Source organism: Lutra lutra, chromosome 13 (assembly GCF_902655055.1).
Source record: "Lutra lutra chromosome 13, mLutLut1.2, whole genome shotgun sequence".
Taxonomy (NCBI): Eukaryota; Metazoa; Chordata; class Mammalia; order Carnivora; family Mustelidae; genus Lutra; species Lutra lutra.
Genome location: NC_062290.1, coordinates 12,624,289 through 12,649,853, shown reverse-complemented (window position 1 = coordinate 12,649,853; position 25,565 = coordinate 12,624,289). Strand labels below are relative to the sequence as shown.

The following is a 25,565-nucleotide window of genomic DNA, read 5'->3' as shown; positions in this document are numbered from 1 at the left end:
GTTTAACTTACAGGCTTTTCACAAAGATAAAGCCTGGTTATCTACGCTGCTCAGCTCATTTCTGTTGCAAAGATGCAGCCACTTGCTTTTCCTATATATTTGAGAAGAAAAATCTTTGTGAAGAGACACTGGGGCTTTCTTCATGCCCAGCTGACAAACAGAATTGCAAATGTTACCTTTTGTGGTTTGAGGGTGCAGAGGGCCACCTGGACCCAGAGATCTCGAGGCAGGCTGGGTGCTCCTCTTCGTGTGGACAGTGTATAAACACTGAGAAATGCACGCATCCCCCACGTTGCTACTTTTACGATGTTGTTTGTCATATGAGATAACTCCTGCCTTCTGTGCTGTATGCTTGCCTAGCCTCCATCAGGAGAGAGGAGAGAGATGGGAGACTAAGGGTTGAGAGCAAACTAGACCTTGGCACAGTTTATATAGATGTTTGGGTCCTTGGCGGAGTCCGTATCAATTACAGCCAACATATGGGGGCTTGTAACAGTTAGCAGTGGGCTCAGAGGCCAAATAAACCATGAAGTTGCACTTTGGCCCTGTATATTTCAAGAGTATAAATTTATCCCTGATACTGTGTTAAAGAAAAGATGATACCATATGGAAATAACTTTACGTGATGCTTTAACAACTTCCGTCTTAAATGCTTAGAAAAGGAATCTTCTGAGTAGCTTACAGGATCTCATGGGAAACTCCTCTACTTTTTCAAAAACTGGTAAAGAAAGAGGTAAAGGGCTGTGGGATGGACACTGTGCTTTGGAACAAAGATGGTATAGTTTTCTGGAGCCTCCTTTATCCTTCTGGGAACGCAATCTCAGAGCCCGGACTTCCTGGTGGACAGTCCCAACAATGCCCATTCTAAGAAGCTGTGTTTCCTGTGCTGAAAGACATGTGGAATTAAAAAAAAGAAAGGAAAAGAAAGAGTGCTATCTTCCTTCCTTCTAAAGGCATTACCTGTGAAGTTCTGTGATGAAGACATTTATCTTCCTTATGCTTCCATTTCCTTTTTTTCCTCTGGCATTTAAGCACAGCTAATTAGGATTATTGAAAAAAAAGCCATGATGGAATAGAGCTCTTGAATTTTGTAATTCTCTTACCACTTTTCTCTCTTTCTCTCTCTCTCTCTCTCTCTCTTTCTTTTTGGAGAGGTGGAGGGAGGGACAGAGGGAGAGAGAGAATCTCAAGCAGATTCCTCAACAAGATCAGAACCCAACATGGGGCTTGATCTCATGACCCTGAGATCATGACCTGAGCCAAAATCAAGAACTGAACACTCAACCGACTGAACGCCCCAGGCACCTCAGTTTCTCTTTCTGTCCACAACGAAAATCAAATGGAAGTGTTAGCCATGAGAACTTCATACTGATTTACATGTATTTCCTTCCACCCCTGAATATTTGTTATGTATGGGGATATAAACATACCGTAGCTCTGTGTTTTTCATTTCCTCCGTAAATAGCATTGTTCTCTGCCTTCAGAAATCATCAAGAATTTGTATCTGGTTCCATCTCTAACATTTTTTTTTATTATGGTCATTTTCTTGGACTCAGTGTTACCAGGTTAACCTAATCAACAGGGACTGACAGAAATTGATTTTGTTATATGCACCGTTTATGTGTGAAGTAACCACAATTTCGATTTGGTTTATGAAATACTAGTTTATGACATGATTATGAAAATTTGCTTCCCCAACAAGAATACGTCAAGGTTATGTTCACCTTTTTCTTCTTCTTCTTCTTTTTTTTTTTTCAGGCTCAGAAATCCTGGATAGAAAGAGCATTTTATAAAAGAGAATGTGTTCACATCATACCCAGCACCAAAGACCCCCATAGGTAATCTTGCTGTTTCTATAATGAAGTGAGAACACAGAGTAGCAATTACAGGAGCAGAGAACTACAATAGTAATCACTATCCATTGCAAGGGAACCAATGTCAAAGATTTTTGTTTTTTATATTTGCTGGGCTTCTCTGTAACAATCTTCTATGTATACCCCACATGATATACCATGCCTGCAGTTAATTCTCTAAGAGCCTGTACAAAATAACAGATACCCCATTGGGAAGGAATTAATCACCGTCTATAAGTGGGTTATATGTATTTTTAGTATGGTTACTGATTTTCTCTTCTAAGCATTTCATCAAAATGCTTGGTTTGTACCAACATTCTCTGCTATAATGAAAAAGAGCTTTTTAAACAAAAGACTCCTAGCAGATTACTGACTAGACTGCTGACCAGCAAATTCCTGTCCGAGCACGTTTTTAGTATCCTACTTACCTTACCTTTAGTATTCTCCTTACCTCCCTCATTTTGCCTTAAAACATATGAGGTAAGAAGCATTTGGGATGCAGTAAATATGAATGTCTGGAAATGCCTTTATGGAAAGGCAATGTAACCAAGCAATTTAAAGATGTCATTTATTTATTTGACAGACAGAGATCACAAGTAGGCAGAGAGGCAGGCAGAGACAGAGATGGAGGAGCAGGCTCCCTGCTGAGCAGAGAGCCCGATGCGGGGCTCCATCCCAGGACTCTGGGATCATGACCTGAGCTGAAGGCAGAGGCTTTAACCCACTGAGTCACCCAGGCACCCCACAATTTAAAATACAGTCTGTAGAGTCATATAGACTAGCTGTGTAACCTTGAGCATGTTTCCTAACCTTCAAAACTGCAATATTTTATTCATAAAATGAATGTGATCATCATTAGTATTTAATAAGTGATAACTATGTGTCAGTATTTTTACTAACAGTTGTAATAGTGGTACAAGTCTGAAGGATATGTACCAGTATTATTACTAATGTTTTAATAGTGTTAGTGGGAAAGTATAAAGGCCGTTTCCATAATGTGAAGATTGAATTTTTTTTCAAATATCTTGTGAATAATATTTTCATTGTTTCTTTGGGAACACTCAGGCTGTAGGTTTTTATTCTCAGAATTGGACATTTGACAGTGAATGTCAGTTGGGGAAAGACAAGTTAGGTTGTGACTCATGTATAAGTGAGAGTCCTTATTTAAATGTGCATGTTAAAATTCTCCCCTCAAAGCCGTGCAGTGGCTTTCATGCAAGATTTGATAGATGGGAGGAGTGAAAGGTAGAAAAATCTGTAGGATTTTTGTTCACAGGTTCTGATCCTGAACAATATGGCGGGTCTGAGGTGGGTGGAGAAGGCCGGGAGGCATGTTATAGCTTCTCTAGCTAAAGGAAAATGAGGAGGGCCAGAAAAGAAAATTCCTAGGGCAAGTAAATCCTGAGTTCACTATTTGCCTCATACAGCCACGTCATGGGATTCTGCCGGAGCTGCCCGGAGAGCTGACTGGCTGGCTACGGTCTATTGATGTCTCCTCCGGGTCTTCCTAAGTGGGTGCTCCAATCATGGCAGAGACAAGGGATTCACCTTGACCTCTTCTGTTGCAGGTGTTGCTGTGGGCGTCTGATCGGCCAACATGTGGGCCTCACTCCCAGTATCTCTGTTCTTCAGAATGAGAAAAATGAGAGTCGCCTCTCCCGAAATGACATCCAGTCTGAGAAGTGGTCCATCAGCAAGCACACACAGCTCAGCCCGACGGATGCTTTTGGGACCATTGAGTTCCAAGGAGGTGGCCATTCCAACAAAGCCATGGTAATCAGAAACCCATTCAGTCCCTTCCCAAGTTCTTCCTCACGTTTTGTGAAGGAGAGGCAAAGAGCCAGAGAGGGAGCCTTTGGGCTTGATCCCATGTCTGCCCGATCCCGGCTGGGCAGAGGGCTCTGATAACCTTGGCCTTGTGTATCTCTGCTCTTCTCTGTAGAATGGGAGGAAGAAAAGGTTCTTCCCAGGATTTTTTTAAACAATTAGTATGGTTACTGGACACAGTGGCTATTGTTATAAATAATAATAACAAGTAGCTTTCTACAGTGACCCACTGTTTATACTGTTACTCTCTGGGTCCATCCCTTAGGGCATGTTTTTCTGTTTCCTTTGGTTAAAAAAAAAAAAAAAAAATTCTTACCTTTAGGTTTCTGTTTTGTTCTATGGGTAACTAGCATTTCTCTCAGTTCAAGGTAGAAATGATCATCCCAGACTGTCCTACCAGAGATCTTGCCATCTAAAGCGAGTGCTTTTGTTCCAAGCAGCTGTGTCCAATAATGAGCTCAGGAGAAGAGCTCCATATGAAAAGCGTTTTGTTTGGAACAGAGGCTTTAGGAAATAATACAATTTTTACTTCTAAGAGTTGTTGCTTCTAAATTGCAGCTTTCATCATGAAACTCTCCCTCCTTGGCCGACAGATTTTTTTCCAGGAGAACAGTACACCATATGTTTTTGGAAATTCTAGAAATGCTCTATTTCAACAAGCTTGCTTCTAACAGAGAGAGTTAGTTGAGGCGGACCAGTGGCTGCTCTCAGGCACAGCGGGAGGCTTTCCGAGTTTGGAGAGGAAATTTTGCTTAGAGCAGCATATTGCAAAATGCAAGGGAAGTCACCTTACACTAGTCACAGACTAAAAATGGGGAAAAAGCCACCTCTCTCCCCTCTCATCTCTCCTCCCCTTTCCCTCTATTCCCCCACTCCTACAGGGGTTTCTTCCCCATGAATGACTGACTGAGTTATTCTCATCGTTCTTCCCTAAGAAAATCAGTCCAGAGCTATACATTAGAGTAAGAACAATTTTGAGCAGAGTATTGGGAAGGAAAGGGTGCCATGTGCAGCCCCCAGTAAGGCCTGGGGGAAAAGGTGGCCTGTGGGGGGAGGTAGTTAGTCTTGGCCTCTACAGAACCAAGGGCAGTGGAAATTTGGCAATGTCCCCATCCACCCAGGGGATGTATTCCCCTACACAAAGTCATTAAAGTCCCCAGCTCAGCACAATTCCCATTCACAGTATGGGATTGAACCATATACACTGGGGATCCTCTAGACCCGTGCATTAATTAAAAGCCATCTAAGTTCATCCTTTAAGAAAAGTGCTGCAAAAAAAAAAAAAGAAAGAAAGAAAGAAAAGAAAAGAAAGCCAAGGGATGGAAATGGATCCATGAGGGGCCAAAGTTCTTCGCTGGAGATGAGACTATGATAATGCTGAGAATGAAGTGTGCCCCCCAGATGAGAGAACAGGCCACAGATGAGGAAGTGGGTTAGTAGACGGTGATCATCGTGGAGTGGTCTACCCAGTGACATCATAGGGCGCTTGAATGGTGCCTGCGAGCTTTGTGCCGCACGTCGTACAGCTGATACGTGATATGTGTATATTATGACATTTGGCAGTAGAAGAAAAACTTGAAGAGGCAACTCTTCTGCTCTGGGAGTGTGAATATGTATGACATTGAACTCCCATAGCCCTCCCCAAGCCCCACATAGCTCTGTGACACCCAGAACTGTCAGCCATCAGGTCAGGAAAGGTCAGCTACAGGATTGTAGATCCCAGTGTAAAATGAAAATGTAGGCCCCCAGCTGGGGCAGGGAAAGCAATCTTCTTTTATTCCCATGGCTGACAACCCCAACTCACATAGACAGGCAACGATCCAGGGAATGGCTGTCTCTGTCATGGGACCTGCTCGGGATCTGGTGTGGGTGAGACTTTCCAGCAAGTCACCTAGGAAACACACCACGGCCTGGGCAGCCTAAAGTGGAGACAGCTACTTCCTTCTCTGTCCCTAAATGCTACAGGGAATACACCCAACCCTGCCCCTGTCCTTGCCAGTTCTCAGCTCCCAGTCAGTGATGGAGCATAAACCCCTTTGCTGCCCCAGAGGGACACTGGAGGTGGGAGCTGGTGACTGAGATCCCTTGTCCCAGGGAGGCAGCAGGAGGGGGTGGGATGTGGGCCCATGACCACGTGTGAGCTGAGGTCCCAAGCCCTCTGCACATGCTCTCCCGTCCCATCAGACTTCACGTACAAAACACAGATTCAAGGATAAAACTGTTAAGGACCTCAGGATAGCAGGTGCAGAGCATTAGACTAAGCACTGCCTTTCTGAGCAGTGTGACCATGAAGCCGGCCCTCAGATTAGGTCTTGCGTGTCCTTGATGGTCTCCTAGCAGACTCCATGAGGAGAAACCTTTCTTTCAGAGTCTTATCAGCCAAACGAGGACCAGTTTTCTTTCTTTCTTTTCTTCTTCTACTTTTTTTTTTCTTCATACAACCAAATATTTAGTGAGTGAGAGTCCCTCCTATCCAGAGACAATGAACATTTTGTCCACTTTGAATACCCGGCCTTGAGTTATTCTGATTCTCTTGTCTAGACCAAGGGGCGGGGCTGACAACAGGTCAGATATCTGGCTTTGTCAGGCAGGATGGTGGTTTTGTGCCAACGTGGGCCTCCCTTACTTCTTGCCCTCCCGAACGAACTGGCATGCAGTTTGGACAAAGGGAAAAATCAGCAGCTACTGTCTGTTAAAGAATGTCAGTCAGTCTTCAGATGGGGAAGGCGTGGCTAAGTGTTCACCATGATTGAAGGGAAACAGGTCAGCTAACTTGGCGTCTTTGATACGTGTTCCTGACAAGAATATTTGAAAGTTGAGATGATTTTTAGCAAAGTGGACAAAAAAACTTCTGGAGGGCAGATCAATTTTGAATTTTATTTTTTAAAATTATATACATAACATTAATTTTTACCTTCAAGACAGCCCAAGATGAGGCATTTGGGTCTTCAAAATGCCATTGTGGTCTGGACACATTGTGAGGTAGAATCCACCAGAGTTTGGTAGAAGGTTCAGTTGGAGAAAAGAGAATCTTTATTAAAATATGGTGGGCCATAGGGAAACCATAATCTGCTCGGAAACATTATGTCTGTGTGTCTTCCCCTAGGAAGTACAGCATGATGTCACAGAGCTTCGGTCACCTAAAACGCTGGAAAGATTGATACGGTGGCTCTCTGCTTGGGGGAATCACAATGACCTTGGGCTACTACAGATGCCCGTGGCCAAGAATCACTCCCAGAGAGTCTCCCTCATTGGTCTGGGTTGGAACCTGGGCATTTGAAGTATTTTTTTAAATTATCCAGGTTTTTCTATTCAGCTGGGCTCAAAAAGTACTAAGTAATCTCACCCTACCTGTTTTATAGATGAGGCGACCAGAGCCCAGAGAAGTTAAATTCTTTTCCGAGAGTTACTCGGTTATTTAATGACATAGATAATTCTTGAACCGGGGCCCCTCCGGACTTGCCGTCAGTTCTGTGTCTTCTCTGTCCTGTATGCTTGGTATCGACAATAGATGTTTTGAAGGGAAGCTAATTACTATTCTATTCTAGCTCCCTTGTAAGGGTTTTGAAAACTTTGCAGTAGAATTAGCAAATTACTGTTATTTGATGAGGTTAATTAAACTCAAAAGCTACGAGCAGGAGGAGGTCTTTGTAAAATTACATCCTAGGTTAATGGGACCATTTTCTGAGCTTTTCCCAGCACTTTGTGGTATCCTGTCCTCAATTCCCAGGCTTGACAAGCCTGGGAATGTGCAGTAGCCCTGGGTCCAGCATCCCACTCACTTCACAAAGAAACCCAGACCCAGGCAGGAGACACTCCCACAGCTGACAGTGAGTAAGGGATCCTCATTTCCTTCCGGTCTCGGCACCGGGTCAGGCCCTACCAAATTGCATGCCCCAAGTGCCATCCCTGGGCTACTGGGGGACCGGGCAGTTCATGCAGGTGCCTCCTAAATGTGAGAATATGAGGACCAAGGAAGAAGATGATAAGATACTAAAGCTGTGGGTTAGACATTGTCTTAGTAGAATGAGTTCTCAGTAACCTTTTAAAACTGACTTAGAGAGCAGTTGCGAGATGTGGCCCCAACAGCAGACGTCGGGCCCTCCCTCCCTCAAAGACTCTTCTTTATCTGGGGCTACGGCTGTAGGTTCTTTAGAAAACGGGGCAGGGCGGGACTCGAGTGTACAGAATCTTCTTTGCTACTAATCATGTCTTCCAATTAATGCTGAGCTGACTTGTGGACCAGGTAAGTATAACCTAATTAAGGGCTTGTATTTAAACCTCTCAAGTCATTCACATAATTATCTTCAGGTTTTCCCTTGCTATTCACCGTTTATTAGATCAGGTTGAGCCCCTTATTACAGTTTTTATTATAATTTAGGTAATTGTTCCTCTGCCTCATTGTCACACTTAAAGCTCTAACTGTTGAGTCCGCTCGAGTGAAAGCCTCATTCTCTGAGCATGGCCAGTGGGAGGATGCTTCTGGGGGTGGAGAGTCCGTTGGCAACACATCATCTATGATCGTATGCTCTTCAAACGTTTTGGGATGGAATTTGATTTTTTTTTAATTGTCTGTCTTTGAATTATGCAAATTTAATCTGGGACTCATCACTGACTGACACATACCAAATACGAAATTAAATGAAATCCATTTCACCAAACAAAACAACTAATCATTAGACGTTGGCTTACTAGGCAGCTTTCCATAAGCATGGTAAGGTATTTGAGGGGTTTGGTAATTGTTCCATTGATTTCCACTTTCTACCTTTTAATCTTCAGGCCACTGAATTTGCAGTACCTTTGGGAGGGCTTTCTGAAACAGAGATTAAAACTAGAATATATCACTGAAACTTCTGCACCCGATCATAGACCTATAGGAAAGGAAGGAAAGAACCAACCCTCCTGCGGGAAACACATTTTGCTTTAGAAGAGTCCCATCTCGTTGCCTCGAGAATATTTTATGCTAAATAATTCTGACAGAAAATATAGAGAGTACCCCTACTCTGACCTATTTGTATGCTCAGTGGAGTTTGATATTTCTAAACCTTTGGCTCTGACTTCTCAGCCAGCAGCTATCACCTGGATGTACCTGGTATTTAACACTGAGAAGTCACAAAAACAAAGTAGACTAAATTGCAATGGCATTTTTCACTTCCAAAGTTTTGTGGGTCAGCAACTAGGAATGTGATAACCAGTGACACCACACATTTGCTCTCCGAGTATTTTCCTTCTAGGGAACTTTCACATATACGGAACCACCATCAGTGTGAAACTCTTGCTGCAAAACTCATAGCTCCAGGGGCTTAGGAAGCTGGTGTCAGCAAAATCGTCTAGCAGTCTGACCCAACGCATCGTCCTTGGCCACAGCTTCAATTAAAAGTACCCAATTAAGGATGTGGCTACAAAGAATTAAAAAAATGAAATGATGCTTATCACATTTCTCAACAGAAAGGAAAATGGGCCAAATGTCCCCCTACAGCCTTGGAAGAAAAGCATTCAAAATAAGTGCTCGGATAGTTCACAGTGGTCTTACCACTCCTCCAGGCAAGCTCTACTGACCAACCCCAATGGATAAAGATGGTGGTACGAGACCAGGAAGAGGATTTACTGTTTCCAGGGGCGTGGCCAGATTTACCATTCTGTAGTTCTTTTACATTTTCATTTAAAAAACCGTGCAAGGTTACCGGGGTCAAAATTTAGGCCTACAGAGGTGACTCATTCATCATCACAGCCACCAACTCTCCAGTTCAGAATTACCATACAGTCCAGAATTTTTTATTATATTTTAATTAAACAGCCCCAGCCCGTCCTAAGTTGTAATGGCGATCCCTCACACATCTACACGTGCGTGCACACGCGCACACACACACGCACGCACACCACCAGCCTTTGCCCACCCTGGGTGTTACAAAGGCAGAATCATATTGTCTGGTCTCTGACGCACCTGGGACCTCCAAGTTTAGTTCAGAGTGAGGCCAGGGGTAAAGTCAAGTCCTGTTTTCATGAGTGAATAGTAACATTTCTACTGACTTGGCAGGAAGAGTAGCTTTAGAAAAAACTTCAGTGAAGTCACCTGCTACCCAGAAAGACCTTTAGCATCAGGCAGAATAAAAACTCAGGCTTCAGCTACCAAAGCCCTGTGCCACTGGAGCAAAAGAAACCCCTAGTTTTCTCTCAGAGTCTCACAAAATTTAATTCATAAGTTTGTGTTTCGGAACTCAAAATGTGTGTTCTTTGTGAAAATCACACTACATGCCCCCAAAGCACCTAAGAACAGACCCAATAGGACAATTTCAACCAGAGCAAACTCCTATTTTATATAGAAATTTCTTGAAGTGCTGTCTGGATGTCATTAGCTCATCACACAGGCTTCCTGCTACAGGCAGGGGTGCTAATGATAGAAAAGAAAAGGAGATTATTCTAGGCCTGGGCAACTTATCTGAGCTCCGTTTATCTCTAGAAATTATACAGTGAGCGACTAAGGGCATGTGGGCGAAGGATGGGTTAGGCAGCCCAGGGCAAAAGGAGCATTTTTGCTCTTGACAGGTACTTTCATGTAGATAAATACCTGCACCAGTCACGCCCCCAGATAACTCAGAACTGAGAAACAAACTGCTCCTTTAACCCATCTGCTGAAGAGTTAAAGGCAATTTATTTGTTGTAGTCAGAAGCCATTTATAAGGTGAATGTTTGGAACCTTCATTCAGTTTTCATGTATTGGTTTTTCTGTCATACCAGGTGATTTTCCACAATTTAGTCCTCATGGTGTCCTGTGAGGTGGTTGGAATCACCCCCATTTCACAAGTGAAGGTGCGCAAATTGGCCAAATGACTTACAGTGCCCATACCTGATGATAGAGTGTGATACTGCTCATGATTAGAAAATCCATAAGTGGAAGCACGCCTCACCGTATCAGAGTATTGCCCAGGTGACAAAATGTAGTATCCACATCAGGAAGGTTTCTTGTTACTTGTAAGGTGATCCCTTAGCAGTCAATGAGCTCACAGGTGGACAGTCAAAACTGCTTATCTTGACAACCAAAATAGCTCCTAATTTCCAATGACATTGACCACTTATTAATTGCTCTGGAGACAACTGTTTATGGCCTTGAAGCTGCTGATTTGGCACATGAGTTAGCTGTGTTACATTATAAGCTCCTGGAGAGTTCCCGACTAACCCGCTTTTTATGGGTGTAAAATCATAATTTTAAAGATTGACATCTTCAGATCATCATTAAGTGTCATTTGATCCCTTTGTTTTAATTAGCCCCTTAACCCCCAGATCATTGGAGTTACTAAACCATGACAATAACAAAAACGATTAATAGATTCCTTTAAATTCTTCCTTTAAAAAGAAATCTTGCCCCTTATTCTCCAGGGGATTAGGTCATTGGCGATCATTTGGGTCACTGAAAATAGCTGTGTTTTCTTATTTATTGTCGCCTGAGTAATTCTGGTATCTCTCCCGTTCATGCTGTTCCTGTGAGTTTCATGTAAAATATTGAGTGATCTTTCTATCCATTGGCACAATGAGAAACACAAGACACCGCGTAGAATCTTTGGTCTGGGGAAGAGTTGTGATCCTTGCTTCTCACGTGGTCCCTGGGAAGCTAGTCAGAAATGCAAAACCACAGGCCCCACCCCAGCCCTACCGGACCAGAAGCTCTATTTTTGACAAGGTCCCCGGGAGAGTTGTACACATTAAATTCTGAGAGGCACAGCTCCACCGAGAGTTTCTGCAGCAGCATTGGTTTTAATCATGAACTAGATGAGTGGTTGATTATTAGACGGCTAGCTTGGAGGTCCCAGTCACTCACTTTCTCTGGCTCTCACTGTCCTTCCCTGTAAAGCAGAAGAATTGAACCCAATGATTTCTAGTTCCCATGATTGCTAAGATACTTCTAGGTTCCCTTCCATTTCTAAGATTGACTACTTCATGGTCAATATGAAAGTTTTATCAAAAATCATGGTCAGGTCAAACATGGTCCCTGCTCTCAAATATCTTGCAACCTGGGCAGATAAAACGGACAAGTGCAAGAAACAACTGGGAAAAACAATCCAGTTGGGTTAGGTGGAGAGCTATGCTGCATCGATAAGAGCTTGCATTCTCGGGGGAAGTCGCGTAAAGCCTTTGGTAGAGGAGAATGATTTCTGTAGACAAGATAGGAGTGAACTGGGTATTCTAGGACTTAGGGAACAGCATTAGCCAAATGCAGAGAGAAGTGGGGAAACACCTCTAGGTGGGGTCAGGCCAAAGTGGGGAGGACCAGGACAGGCAGTGTGAGAGTTTACATATATTGTAGCACTTTGAACTGAGAAACAGTGGGATCAAAAAGGAGTTGGAGAAAGAACTCTATTGATGTCTTGGTGAGGGCATGGGGTTGAGAAGCCTGTTGGAGGCTGCTGGATCATTAGAACTTTGAGACTGCTTCTAGGCGAAAGAAAAGGAGAAGAAAGGAGGGGCATTTTTAGTTTGAAGTCAAGAGCGAGGACTCTAGAGTCAGCAAACCTGGGCTATGGACCCTGTCATTACCACTAACTGTCAGTTGAACTTGAGAACCTGATGGATCATTTCTGTCCCCCAGCAGTGAAATGTGGCTGATACCAACCTCCTCATTACTGGGGGGAATCATGATAATACATGTGCTGGGGCACAGTAAATACGAAAAGGTCTTGGTTTGGGGTTTGGGAGGGGTGGTTCTTAGTAGACTTAAGAAATTGAGAGCAGAAAAAAATATATGAAGAGGATGTACCGGCAGTTTGACCTTACACAGACTGGACAGCAAGTGCCTCTGTTTCCCCATCTATAAAACAGAGCCGGAGACAAGGTCACCCAAGGTCATTCATTCCCTAGTAGAGCACTCAGAGTAACAAGACTTCTGTGATCACAAGCAAGCTTCTCTTAACTAGGAAAAAGATTAGGCTGCTTCAAAAGGAATTTTAACAAGTTCAGTAGGTTTTTTTTTTTTTTTTTTTGGTCACTTTCCTGGGGTTCTATTTTTCTTTTTTGAAGGCAGAAGAGGGTAAAGAAGAGAACAGTAACTTAGGAAGCGATTTTTTTTTAAACCATCTCCTACACTAAGCATTTTAGGTTTGTATGGTTTGGAAGCCTTGGGAGTCCCAGCCCTAATTTATTTCACTAAATACCCCTTTTCAGAATTAGTCAACATGACATAAATTCAATCCAGCAGGGCCGCCGAATTTTAACTACCCAAATGGCGTAGATGCGGTATACAGGCAAAGAAAACATTTTATTCTTTCATCTTATAGCATCTGTTATCCAAGGTTTTCCTTAGGGTCACTCAGTGAGTTCATAAATATAACAATAGAGATGATAGCATAGCCTTTATTGAAGCCTGTACTTGCTTCTACAGAGGCTGTACCCACTCTTCAGCCCCAAGGCTCTTTGCGTGGCACGAAAACACACATCGTTATTGAAAATCTCTGTGGATCTGTATCAGAAAGATCTTGCCCTCTGCAGGAAAGTTTGTGCACAAAATATGCCACTTCTACTATTACTCTGTTGGTATAATGTACTTAGCTAAAATTGCCGACCCTTACCCTTTCCATTCTGGAATTGATTGTTGCTGCGTAGATTAATTTAATAGAGAATTAGCTTACTAGATTCCAACGCCTCTTTAGATTTCTGGTCTATGTGTGTAGGAAACGTTAGCTCTTTGGTATTTCTTGATGATGCAGTTTATGTTGTCAGGCTGTGTTCATTTTTTCTGCTACTTGGCTTCACATTCCAGCTAAATATATTTAAAGTGCATTTTAACAAAAGAATTGACATAATTTCTGAGGTTTTTGCAACCATGGGGTCTCCTAGGTCCAAAAATATTGCAATAAATTGTCACCTCCAGCATAACCTCATTTGTGTGTACATCCAAAAGCGTATGTTTGCACGATTACACGTCGTTCTGTTCTTTCTGTGGTTGTGCTATTTCAACATTAATACTTAACAAATTCCGAAGTTAATCAGTACCTCTCCCTGTCCTCTCCCACACAGCATACAGACTTTAGAATGCTTTCATGCTGATAACTGCTACCCAATTAAATGTGGTATTGTCCAGTGCTGTAGTTCTAGCTCTTCCTACCGTAAATTAGACTGTATCATCATTTTATATTCTACACCCAGTGCTTTTTTTAGATTTGCCACGTATTTGCTAATTTCTTCGTTAATGATTCTTCCTTGTATCCCAGATCATCCATTCGGGATTGTGCAATTTCTCCCTGCTGTATATATCTTAAAATTTCCTTCAGGGAAGTCTGCTAGAGATAAATTCTGTTTGGGTAGTCTGAAAGTGTCTGTAATTTGCTCTCATCTTTGGAAGATATTTTCGCTGAATGTAGAATTTTACACTGACAGATAATTCCTCTTGGCACATTGAAGACATTGGCTTGTGGTACCCATTTTTGCTGTTGAGGAATAGACCTTCTGTCTTACAGCAGGTTTCTTTGTAGGTGATTTGTCTTATTTTCTAGCAGATTTTGAAGGTTTTTAAAATTTCCCTCCCTTTGGTGTTCTCTATGAGGTGTCTCTGAGTGGTGTGTTTTTTTTTTTTTTAATTCATCCTGCTTGGGATTCATGGGTGTTTCTGGATTTGAGAATCTGTATCATTCAACATTTCTAAGAAATTGCCAGCCAGCGTCTTTTTGAGTATTGCTTCTTGCCCATTATTTCTTTTAGTTCCATCTAGAACGCAGATCATCTCCTCCAAGGTTTTCAATTTTGCTTCTGTTTTTAATTCCTTTGTCTCTCTAGGCTGCATCTGGTCAATTTCTCTGGATCTATCGTTAGTGTGTCTAATCTGTAGCTTAATTTTTCTATCGTATTTTTCTTTAAATTATTACTTTTTTATTTCTCAGCGTTGCTTTTGATTCTTTTTCAAAAGGATTGGTCATTCCCTATAGTCTGTTGTTCTTTATTGATACATTCAATAATCTCATGTGTGTTTTTAACATATTAAATATAGCTATTTTATAATCTCTGAATATTTCAATATCTTTGAGGGTCTTATTCTGCTACCCGTTATTTCTTTCGGTCTTTCCAACATATTGCTGGATTTCCTTATGCGAGACGTGATTTTATTTTATTTTTTTTACTATGAAATGTTTATTTTCCTGCAGATACTCTGCAAGCTCTGGATTGAGGACTCATTCCTCCACAGGGGATTTTGCATGTGTTTCTGCCGAGTATCCGGAGCCATTACCCAGCCAGATCCATTTAAAATCAAATACTCTGGTATTTTTCAAGCCACACTAATAGTGTGAATGTGGATCAAAGCCTTCGTGAGGGCCCCCTGGTTTATAAATAATCAGAGGGGAGGGACGCCTGGGTGGCTCAGTTGGTTAAGCAGCTGCCTTCGGCTCAGGTCATGATCCCAGCGTCCTGGGATCGAGTCCCACATCGGGCTCCTTGCTTGGCAGCGAGCCTGCTTCTCCCTCTGCCTCTGCCTGCCACTCTGTCTGCCTGTGCTCACTCTCGCTTCTCTCTCTATGACAAATAAATAAATAAAATCTTTAAAAAAAAAATAATCAGAGGGGAATTTTTTTCCCCATCCACTCAGAACCAAGGTAGAAGCAGGCAGGTTTCCTTGCTCTCTTCTGTACATCAGACTTCTGCTCACTTGTTTCTTCCTTACGCTTGAGAATGGAGCCCTTTGAAGGATCCCAGCTTACATGGGGTTTCCCTGTTAAACTTGTCCATACTGCGTAAAGCTGGTAAAGCAGGTTCCCGCATCTGCCAGGGTTTAGGAGAAACTCTCAGGTCCAAAGCCTGCTTTGGTCCTTCCTTGTTTCCTGAGGTTCCAGCTTCTACTTTGTTTGGCAATCTGAATATTGGCTCTTTTCATGCCTGCTCAGCAATGCATTTCAGAAGGCTTTCAGATATATTTGCCCAATATTTCAGTTGTTTCCACCTAAAGGTGAAAGTCTTTATATAATTAAAATGAGACCTAAATGAGTATGTATGTGCTTATATATATGCTTATCTTTGTATGTATATATAGCATTTCATTTACATATACTTAGTATACTTATTTCTAGATGCATCTGCTAATACCTTGAAATCTGATATACACTTTAATTTTTTGTATTATTCTATAAAAATGATTGGCATGCCTTTTGTCACTTGTCTTCTTTAAGAAATATTTAGTGTGCAGGGGCGCCTGGGTGGCTCCATGGGTTAAAGCCTCTGCTTTCGGCTCAGGTCATGATCCCAGGGTCCTAGGATCGAGCCCCACAACAGGCTCTCTGCTCATCAAGGAGCCTGCTTCTCCCCTCTCTCTGCCTGCTTCTGTGCTTACTTGTGATCTCTCTCTGTCAAATAAATAAATAAAATCTTTAAAAAAAAGAAATATTTAGTGTGCAGTATTATAGATTAAATAAATGCAATCAGCTGTTACCATGTTTTAAAATTCTCCTTAGATTAGGTAGAACTGCAGAATTTTTCCAAACCGCTCAGACTATCAGGGTCACAGAAACCAGTGATATCTAGGCCCCGTCAGTGTAACTGGGGAAAGTTACGTTTTAGAAATGTAACTTTTAGAAAATCGAACCATTTTAAAGTTCGTAATCACAATTTCAAGAAAACCTTTAAAAGCGATGAATCCCTTCATCAAAGACTCTCTTGGTGAAGAAAATGATTTGCCTTTTTTCAAAAGTCAGATTTCACATGAGAGGTTTTCTTCAAGTACAGGACATGTTGTTGCAATCAGTAAAGCTAAGCAGCAACACACACACCCCCACACACCCCCTCCCCGAACCCCTGCCAACCCAGGCAGCCCTGCCCTGTCTCCCTAACTGGTGGCCCTTCTTCTTCCAGTACGTGCGAGTGTCCTTCGACACAAAACCTGATCTCCTTCTGCACCTGATGACCAAGGAATGGCAGCTGGAGCTTCCCAAGCTCCTCATCTCCGTGCACGGGGGCCTGCAGAACTTCGAACTGCAGCCAAAACTCAAGCAAGTCTTCGGGAAGGGGCTCATCAAAGCGGCCATGACCACCGGAGCGTGGATCTTCACGGGAGGGGTTAACACAGGTAACTGGAAGTGGGACAGGGAAGGGCAAGCTAAGGCCACGGGGGTGCTGTCACTAAGGCCATTTTCTCCTAAGGCTCAGTCTATGTGTGTCCCCCCATCTCATCTCTCATCCTGGCGGGTCCTTTATCCTCTGATTCTGCATCTGTCCTCTGCGACCAGCCTGACAACCATACAGGCAGTTCTCAACCACGAGGGATTACTTACACCTGGGAAACAGGTTGGGATATTTAATACTCGACTCCACAGAATTTGGAAACCTGGCTAATGGAATTTCGCAGTGTCCTTTCAATACCTCAGCTTGCCAGATAAGTATCCGGTAATTTTTTTAAAGAATAACCTTTGCTCTAAATTGGAAGCTCGAGTCTGATCTTGAAGCGATTTTCAGCTAGGTGCAAATAGCTTTCATTGTTGTAAAATGCCCGTTACATCTGGGACATAAATTGTGACAGCAAAGTCTGGAGTACTGTTTGTTTATTATTTAAAATAGTTTATTAAATCAGCTCTAAACCAATAGAAGACACATCACGCTCTGATTTCCAAATAATTTTTTTTCCTCCTGCCATGTTAGTTTCTCTACCTCGTGGTGCAGGTAGGCTGTCAAATCAATTCTTACAAGCCCACTACAGTTAAGTGCTTGCGTGAAGCACGTTATTAATGTGCAGCAGATAATAGAATGGATGCCTGTAAATTGCTTTGCCGTATTTTCCCCAGCCCGAGTCAGAAGGGCCGATTGGAAATGCACAAGGAAGACTGAAGCAAGTTCATTTAAACTTGGTTCAAGGCTCTAAGTCTGGGCATCCCACCCGCGTTTGGAATTGGGGAAGATTCAGCATAACCCTGGGCTAACTAATTTTAAATAAGAGGTTATCTCAGTACTGTTTATTCATTTGTGTGCAATGTGGGAAATATTGCAGCAAGACCTGTGCTCAGAATTCTCCCCGATACCTAGAATTTGTGAATATCCAGCCTGTGACTCCACAGGCACATTTCAGCGGGGAACGCTGCTCATGGCCCACGCTCATCATTGTTCTGTGCGTTCCTGACTCTGTCTGACCTGATCTGACAGTGACCTGCCCAGTCAGCCCTTTACTGTTTACTTGGTAGTCATCAAATACCCACGGAGCAATCATCTCTCAGTGGCTGTTCAGCCTTTAGGCACCAGCTTTCATTCCGTGTCTCGGCCTCATTCACACGTGATCATTCAACCTTTTGCCCTCCTGCCATCCCTGCCCCTCACTGCAGACCCACTGCAAGGTTTCTGAAGGTTCAAAAGAATCTCTTCACAATCTTCTGTTTCTGGGAACGCGGAATGTCCTTTATTACTTTTTTCTTTTATGAAATGCACCCAGTACCAAAAGAAGAAGTTATAGCGTGAATACCGTAAAGCAAATAGTTCATCTCTGCCTCACCCCAGGCTAGCGCTCAGTCCAGCACCCAAAGTCGGGTTCTAATGGTGGCATCTCAGGTTAGGTAAGGGGTAATGGTAGGATTGTGGCTGACGGAGGGCAGGCCATGAGGATAAACTTGTTCTTGATAGGCCCTGAAAGGAGCTTTGCGTATAAATAGCGGGGGAAATGAACACTGATATTCCCAGCTTAATTCTTGCATTTGCTTTTCCTTTGCTTTTCTTTTTTTTTCACCATTACTCTGTCTTAGAAGATCCCTAGATAAGTTCCCGAGTGAAATTGATATTTTTATTTATCAACACTGCCAGCATGGCTCAATATGGATTAATGCTATTTACACTCTTTTATTTGATTTTTTTTTTTTTTTAAGTAGGGTCTTGGGGCACCTGGGTAGCTCAGTGGGTTGAGCCTCTGCCTTCGGTTCAGGTCATGATCTCAGGGTCCTGGGATCAAACCCTGCATCAGGCTCTCTGCTCAATAGGGAGGCTGCTTCCCCCTCTCTCTGCCTGCCTCTCTGCCTACTTGTGATCTCTGTCTGTCAAATAAATAAATAAATAAAATCTTTAAAAAAAAAAAAAGGAGGGTCTTTCTGTTTGCTCTTATGACTATTTCAGAATGGCGTGATTCACATGTGTCTCCTCTCCGGTTATGAAATTGCCTGGGGCATTCTGTGTGCTCTGTCCGTTCCCTGCAGTGTTGGAGCCCTTACTCGGTTCTAGCACCTGAGACAGGTAAAGGTGAAGTAAGACCCGCCCCAGCCTGCCCCACGGGGAGTTTTACCCTCACGTGTGATAGCGACTCTCAGAAGATACGCCAACTGCAGTCCTACTCAAAGGGAGAGAAAAATCAAATCCAACTCAGCTTTCCTGTAGGAGATGGCACTACATGTGAATTTTTCCTTGAGGAGTGGGTAGAATTGAGATGAGTGGATACAACTTTCCTTAGAGAATATAGTTTACATCTTCTATAAAAATGATTTGAGAAGGAGGTTAATAGATTAGAAATTGCATCTTCTTTCAATGCAGCTTATCTTTATTAAAATACAAGAGACAGGTTCCCTGCCATCTTATAAACTGGATTTTTTCATTTTTAACTATGGTGAGGAAGGCCGTGGTGATAGAAAAGGCCATTATGAGAGAAGAGGAAAACAATTAGAATGATGAAGCTAAAAAGCTGTATTTTCAACATAAATTTTCCGAAGAATATGCCAAGGTTTTCTTTCGAAGTAGGGTCTCCACGTGATGTGTCAATAAATAGGAAGATGAAATCAAGGTTAACAAAATATGATCGAAGTAACTACGCTATTTGAATGACTCGATAGACACAAACTGTGGCATAGATTTCGTATAATATCCTGTATGGTGCTTTTTATAGGATATACTCATGGTATCAGTTCTCAGCCATGCTAATACCATTATACTTACAGTACAAGAAAAAGATTCCCTAAGTTTAAAGAATTGTATTTGTTTTGTTTTATAAGACATCGGATGCTTTTAAATTGTTTTTTCCTTAGGCAAAAAAGAACTTAAAATCGAATGAGAAACCCATTGCTGGAGTTCATATAAAAGTCCCACAAATATATCTGACATTAGAGCCACAAATTTATGTTCTGTTCTGAACATTTGTGTAGAAATGTGTTAAAATTTTATATTCAATGCATTTAGCCTTGCAAGACACATTTATCACAATTTCTTTTAGAACAATAGAGAGTAATTGCTTTAAAAGAAAGAATAATTACTTCTTTTTCCTCTCAGGTGTTATTCGCCATGTTGGAGACGCCTTAAAGGACCATGCATCCAAGTCTCGAGGGAAGATATGTACCATAGGCATTGCCCCCTGGGGAATTGTGGAAAACCAGGAGGACCTGATTGGAAGAGATGTAAGTCCTAGAAACTGCCCCGGTCTGTGACTTCTCCTAGAGTGCCTATCGTAAGATAAAATTAGAACTCAGAATACACATTTTATAATACTCTTTTGGTCCCCACCTCCCAAAAAGAAATTCACGTGAGGAATAATTTATTGGAAGACAATGTATTTTCCAAAATCTACCTATATAAACTCCAACCTCAGTTCTTTTTTTTTTTTTTTTTGGACATACAGAGATCACAAGTAGAGAGGCAGGCAGAGAGAGAGAGGAGGAAGCAGCCTCCCTGCTAAGCAGAGAGCCTGATGCGGGGCTCGATCCCAGGACCCTGAGATCATGACCTGAGCCGAAGGCAGAGGCTTTAACCCACTGAGCCACCCAGGTGCCCCCCAACCTCAGTTCTTATGATCAGAAAGATCCTATATAAGACTTACGAACTACCCTCTTGGTTTGAATCAAGCAGTGTCTTTCCTCACCCATCAAATCTTCTGAGTGCTATTGGCATGGTTCGGTTGAGATTAACTAACACCAGGTCACATCAAGCAACATGAGCTCATCGACTGCCACATTACATGGGGACCTTCACACCCAAGTCTCCCGCTTCTCTTCCCTTATTATTCGAGTGCCCTTCAGCTAGCTCAGGAAAGCTACAGGGGAAGATTCTTTCGGAATCTGATTCTTGCTGAATGCTTGGGTAAGGAGTAGGCACAGTTGGATTCTTGATTTCCCACTCAGAAACTCCTCAGAAACTTTTGACCAAAATCAGCAAGCTGCTGAACTCTGTTTCCTTCTCTCAGGTCCAGAGCAACACGTCAGTTTTTGCCAGAGAGAACTTACCTTATTTTTTCTGAGTCATCATTTTTCTTCTGTTTCTTCTTAGTCCTGCTTTTGTTTTGCTTTGTTTTGTTTTGTTTACCACCAACAGGTTATCTCCAACCTCCTTTGGAGGGTTTTCTCTCCTACAATCCACCAGACTTCTTCCCCTATATATAACCTATCAATTCCAGTTGATAGGAATTGTAGTTAAACTATATGTAATGGCCATACTTTATTCACTGCTTTTTTCCCCTGATAATTTTCATAATTAATTATTGGTAATTGCACCTCTACATAAGGTCAATACACTCTTCCCTTCCTGATCAAGACACTGTAGGTGTAACAAATGTGCTCTATGGTTTTTCCAAGTTCCATGAGGTCTGTCTGAACCGAAAACTGAGAGCTTGAGAATTAACTGGTCTTAAATTGCTCCTTCTGTTGCGTAGCAATACGATGAAACCATCTTATTTTAATACAGCACAGCCTCTGCAGTTTTTAATACAAGGCAAAATTCTTTGAGTAAAAAGAGAAATCAAACATCATGAAATGCAATAAAACACTCTTTAAATCCTTCAGGACCTTTAAGTGGATAAGAAGCATCCTTATCAATGTGACACCTGTAGAAACACTAATTTATCTAGAAAACATGGGGTAAGAAATGAGATATTAATTTTATCAGTGTAATAGTCTCTTGACTAGAATTTTCTGGCTGTTTTATATCACACACAACTTGATTATCTCAAGCAGCAATTTCCAAAGTGATATGTAGGCAGAACTGACTGGAAAAACAAACATGGCTGATTTTTTCTTTTTTTTTAGAGTATGTGGAATTAGTCTTGGATGAAATATACTTGGGTAAATGCTTTCCTCAGATTCTGAGCTGGCTTTGAAGTTGATGGTGAACTAGAATAAGTGTATTTTATTAGCAAATGACTTAATTATTTTTAAATGTTGTGATGATTCAGAGGTCGTTTTTAAATGTCATGGCTTCAGGATCTCTATTGTAAACCTGAGTTACTATTATTTAGGGGTTTTTTTTGGTGGGGGGGGAACCACTTTGGAACTTTCTTATTCAGATGAACTATGAATAAATGGAAGCTGATGATTTCATTATTCAAATAGAGTAATTAGACCTCAGTTGCCTAAACATTTGCAGACAATGCTGACCTACTGCCTTTCTGTGTCATTTTGTGTGTCTTAGAAATTCTGTGTGAGTGAAGATAGACAGAGCTTCTGCTACATTCACTTGTCTTGCTGAGTTGAAAGAATGACCCCTGATTCCTCTTCCTCCAGTTTGAGCTCCTTTCCTCTGATTTCACCTACTCTTGTGCTTCTCCTTTTTATTCTTAATTTCTTTCTACCCATATTTCTTCCCAGTTTTATGCCAATAGGAACTTCCGCAGGCCTATGCCCGTGGGCATCATAGTCACGTTGCCTGACTGCCCAATGAAAAAATTTAGTCCTGATCTCACTCACAGGGGCTAATAGAGGCAAACTGTGGCTCACGAAGGGCCAGGTGAATCTGCAGAGACCATCGAGGAAAGGATTGACATTGACAGATTATAAAAAGCACTGGAAAAAACAGTTGCATTTTACTTTCTTGAAAAATCTTTTACCGAGAGCTATTGAATTTTTCAACCCCTCTGGTTCAAGGCCCCATCCCCCACCAAACTCGGGAGTCGGAATGTGCATAGGGTTTCCTGGCTCCCGTAGAGCAATAGAATTTGTTCTTCACATTCTAAATTACGTGGACGAAAAGTGCTGTTTTTTGGTGTACAGGATTTAGGGCATAGTTTGAGGGAAATTTTTATATGTGTTCACTATTCTAATATTATAATTAAAAAGGAATGTGGTGCTACTGTGGAGGTCATAACACTACGTTGTCATAAAAGGAGATATTTGAATACAATATTAGTGGTCACTCTTGAGAGTCTGCCTAAAAATCATGGAAGTAGAAGTGTTATCTGGTAAACTTCTTAAGTAGTTACAGGAATTTTTATAACTAGCCTAATTTAGTGCCGTCTGTCCTTTTCCTTCCATTTTATATAGTCAAACTTACAGTAATAAGCATCAAGAAAATAAACCTGAGAGCATCAGACATGAGGTAGCAGAAGAAAAAAAAAAAACTAACGTATTATTAAAGATCTTTAGCACTTCAGAATTCTATCGGAATTCATTTATTTAAAAAAAAGTAGCTGTATTTTTGGTCTGTTCTATGGCTGTATTCCAGAATAAGGTTGAAGCAGCACAAAATAAATGTCAAGGGAAATCGAAGAAACTTACGTGAAATAAAAATATGAGGGTAAAAGAAAGGCTCCATTTCTTATGCCTAATATTTTATTACAGTAGATTTATTTCCAAGCTGATAGAATATAAAGATCCTTTTATTTCTGTGGGGATGCCTCTCCAATGGGCACTTTCAGAAGCCGAACAATCAAATAGTTCTGTAGTTATTTTATCAGTAGAAGTGGTAGACACAGCAGTTACTATCCTTCCTAGCATGGACTGTCCCTTTGGAATGGCACTATAAATGCAAAGACTAGTCCTACACATAACAAAGAAGAGTTAACTTTCCCTTGGGTCTGCTTCTAGATATTCTGAAGCACCTACCTCCTTTCCAGTCTTATCTCTTAGCCAGACTTCAGCTGAGATTTCAAAAATATTGGGCATGTATCTTTGGCTTCTCAGAGCTCAACTTACTGATGAAGACAGACTGGGCGTGATGAAATTCAGGCTACAGGGAAAATTAATGTTATAGAAAAAAATGAAATGATACCTCTTACCTAGTTGACAACTTTACCACAATTTTATCTCCATGTACATTCCCAAGCTTGATCCTACTTTAGTAACTATAATGAAAGCATTTTTTTAATCAAGCATCAAAATACAAAACTGCTTTCTTATGTAGCAACTCAAGATGGGAGGTGGATGCTGAAGCTTCATGTTGGATATGGGGACAAAGAGGAACGGAATGAGAACAGGCTTTTCTGTAACCCCTTTGAGAGATGCATGGTCTACCCAAATGAGTAATGAACTAGCCGTGGTTCTTTAAATTTAAATCTCTTCTACTCTGTTTCATCAGACCTTCAATTACTAGATCAAAACAATAGAATTTGATGAGAAATAATGTTATGATTACTGAGATGGTAATAACTTTTGCTCTACCATGAAACGTGAAAATAAATATTGTTCAGCTGTCTAGTTTTTCTACTCCCCTGTGATTTCTCCATATGATTCCTACTGCCCCATTCCGTTATTACAACCCATGATCTACTCTTCAGTCAAACTGATCTCAAGGCTTGGTTCCACCAAGATGTCTTCCATGACTAACTTCACCCATAATGTCATATCCCTGATTATAATTCTTCTAACAATGTTCCTCTCCGCCCATTTAGGTAGAAGTTCCTCAAAAGTAGAGATGAAATTGTTGTCTTTGTTTTTTGCCAACCACTAATACACTACTTTGCATGGACAGGAGGTACTGACACGTGACTTAAAACTCTGTAAGAGTTGATTCCTTCATTTCTAAGTGAACTATAAAAATCCTTGCTCTATCTTTATATGACTTGTATGAGCATAATCATAGTAGTAGTAATTATAATTTATTGAGCTCCTAGTTGAGGAAGCTCCCTGTGATTGCATGTATTAGCATTATGAGGTATGTATTATTATGTAAGGAAACTAAATAAGGGCTAGAACCAAGGTGCACTATCTCCAAAGCTCAAACACTTATCTAGTAGCATGTCAGGTAATACAGAAGAAAATATTTAAGGATGTTTTTATTGTTAGTTGAGATACTGGCAAATACCTAATGCCTATAAATAGAACTAAGGAAATAAGACTATGAGAATGACCAGTCCCTTTTCTTTGTCCCTAGGGATTCTTGATCTGGATAGATGATGAAAGTATCCCCATTGTAAAGTCAGGAAAGAACTTCCATTGAATTACAATTTTTACAGACTCATTGTAGCCTTCTATTTCCCTACTTTGGAAAACAGTTTGACCAGAATTATTTCAGGTAATTGAGCAGTTCCTGAAACCTTTATAATTTGTCTTTTCCCAAATCTAGACTAACAAAATACATGCCAGATTAAAAATCCAGACATGATCATAAGAAAAAACACTTTTCATTTTCACTTGAGGATGAAAATTGTATTTGGGAAGCTTTCCAACCCATGAGCTTATGTGGTTATTAAATTATCATGACAGTCAGTGATATCTTACATTTTCCCCTAAACCGTAGATTTATGCTCAGAATTTTATAACCTTTAAGAGTTCTTATATTTAATCGGAAAGTATTCTTTCAATGCCATCTTTATATTTCAAGCCATGAAAAAATCAAGCTTAATAACACACCTGATTGATAATTCTCATATCATTATCAACTCAGTGTATTTGTCACCTATTTCTAAAGCAGGCCAAATATGACTTCATACTGTAAGCTCCGAAAACTTCCCTGTCACGGTTCTCGCATGGACTTTATTGGACTTCCATGTCTCAGTGATATAAGATGTTTCCAGAGGATGTGAGAGGAGAAGTTCAAAGATAAGGAGACTCACCCAAGTCTCTAACAGTCATACAAGAGCCAACTCTAGCTAACCCTAGACCACATTCCAATCCTGGGCTGCATTCAGTGATGTAGGGAATGCAGTTTCAGTGAAGATAGTATTGAGTTTGGATTTGGATATGTTGATTTCAAAGTTGCTTTGAGAGGTCTGTATCAAAAGTGTCCAGCAGGACAGTAAGTTTTTTTTTTTTT

The 25,565-nt window shown here is 41.3% G+C and overlaps 1 protein-coding gene across 10 annotated transcripts in view; it reads left to right on the top strand.

Annotated features, from left to right (window-relative positions):
- Positions 1-25,565, top strand: part of TRPM3 (transient receptor potential cation channel subfamily M member 3) — a 797,862-nt gene that overhangs the window by 539,411 nt on the left and 232,886 nt on the right. For all 10 annotated transcript variants that reach the window (XM_047699836.1, XM_047699834.1, XM_047699832.1 and 7 more), the window contains exons 2-5: positions 1,759-1,838; positions 3,422-3,626; positions 16,506-16,719; positions 19,881-20,005. In XM_047699836.1, the coding sequence (XP_047555792.1) occupies positions 1,759-1,838; positions 3,422-3,626; positions 16,506-16,719; positions 19,881-20,005 (624 nt within the window). The remainder of the gene's footprint in view (positions 1-1,758; positions 1,839-3,421; positions 3,627-16,505; positions 16,720-19,880; positions 20,006-25,565) is intronic.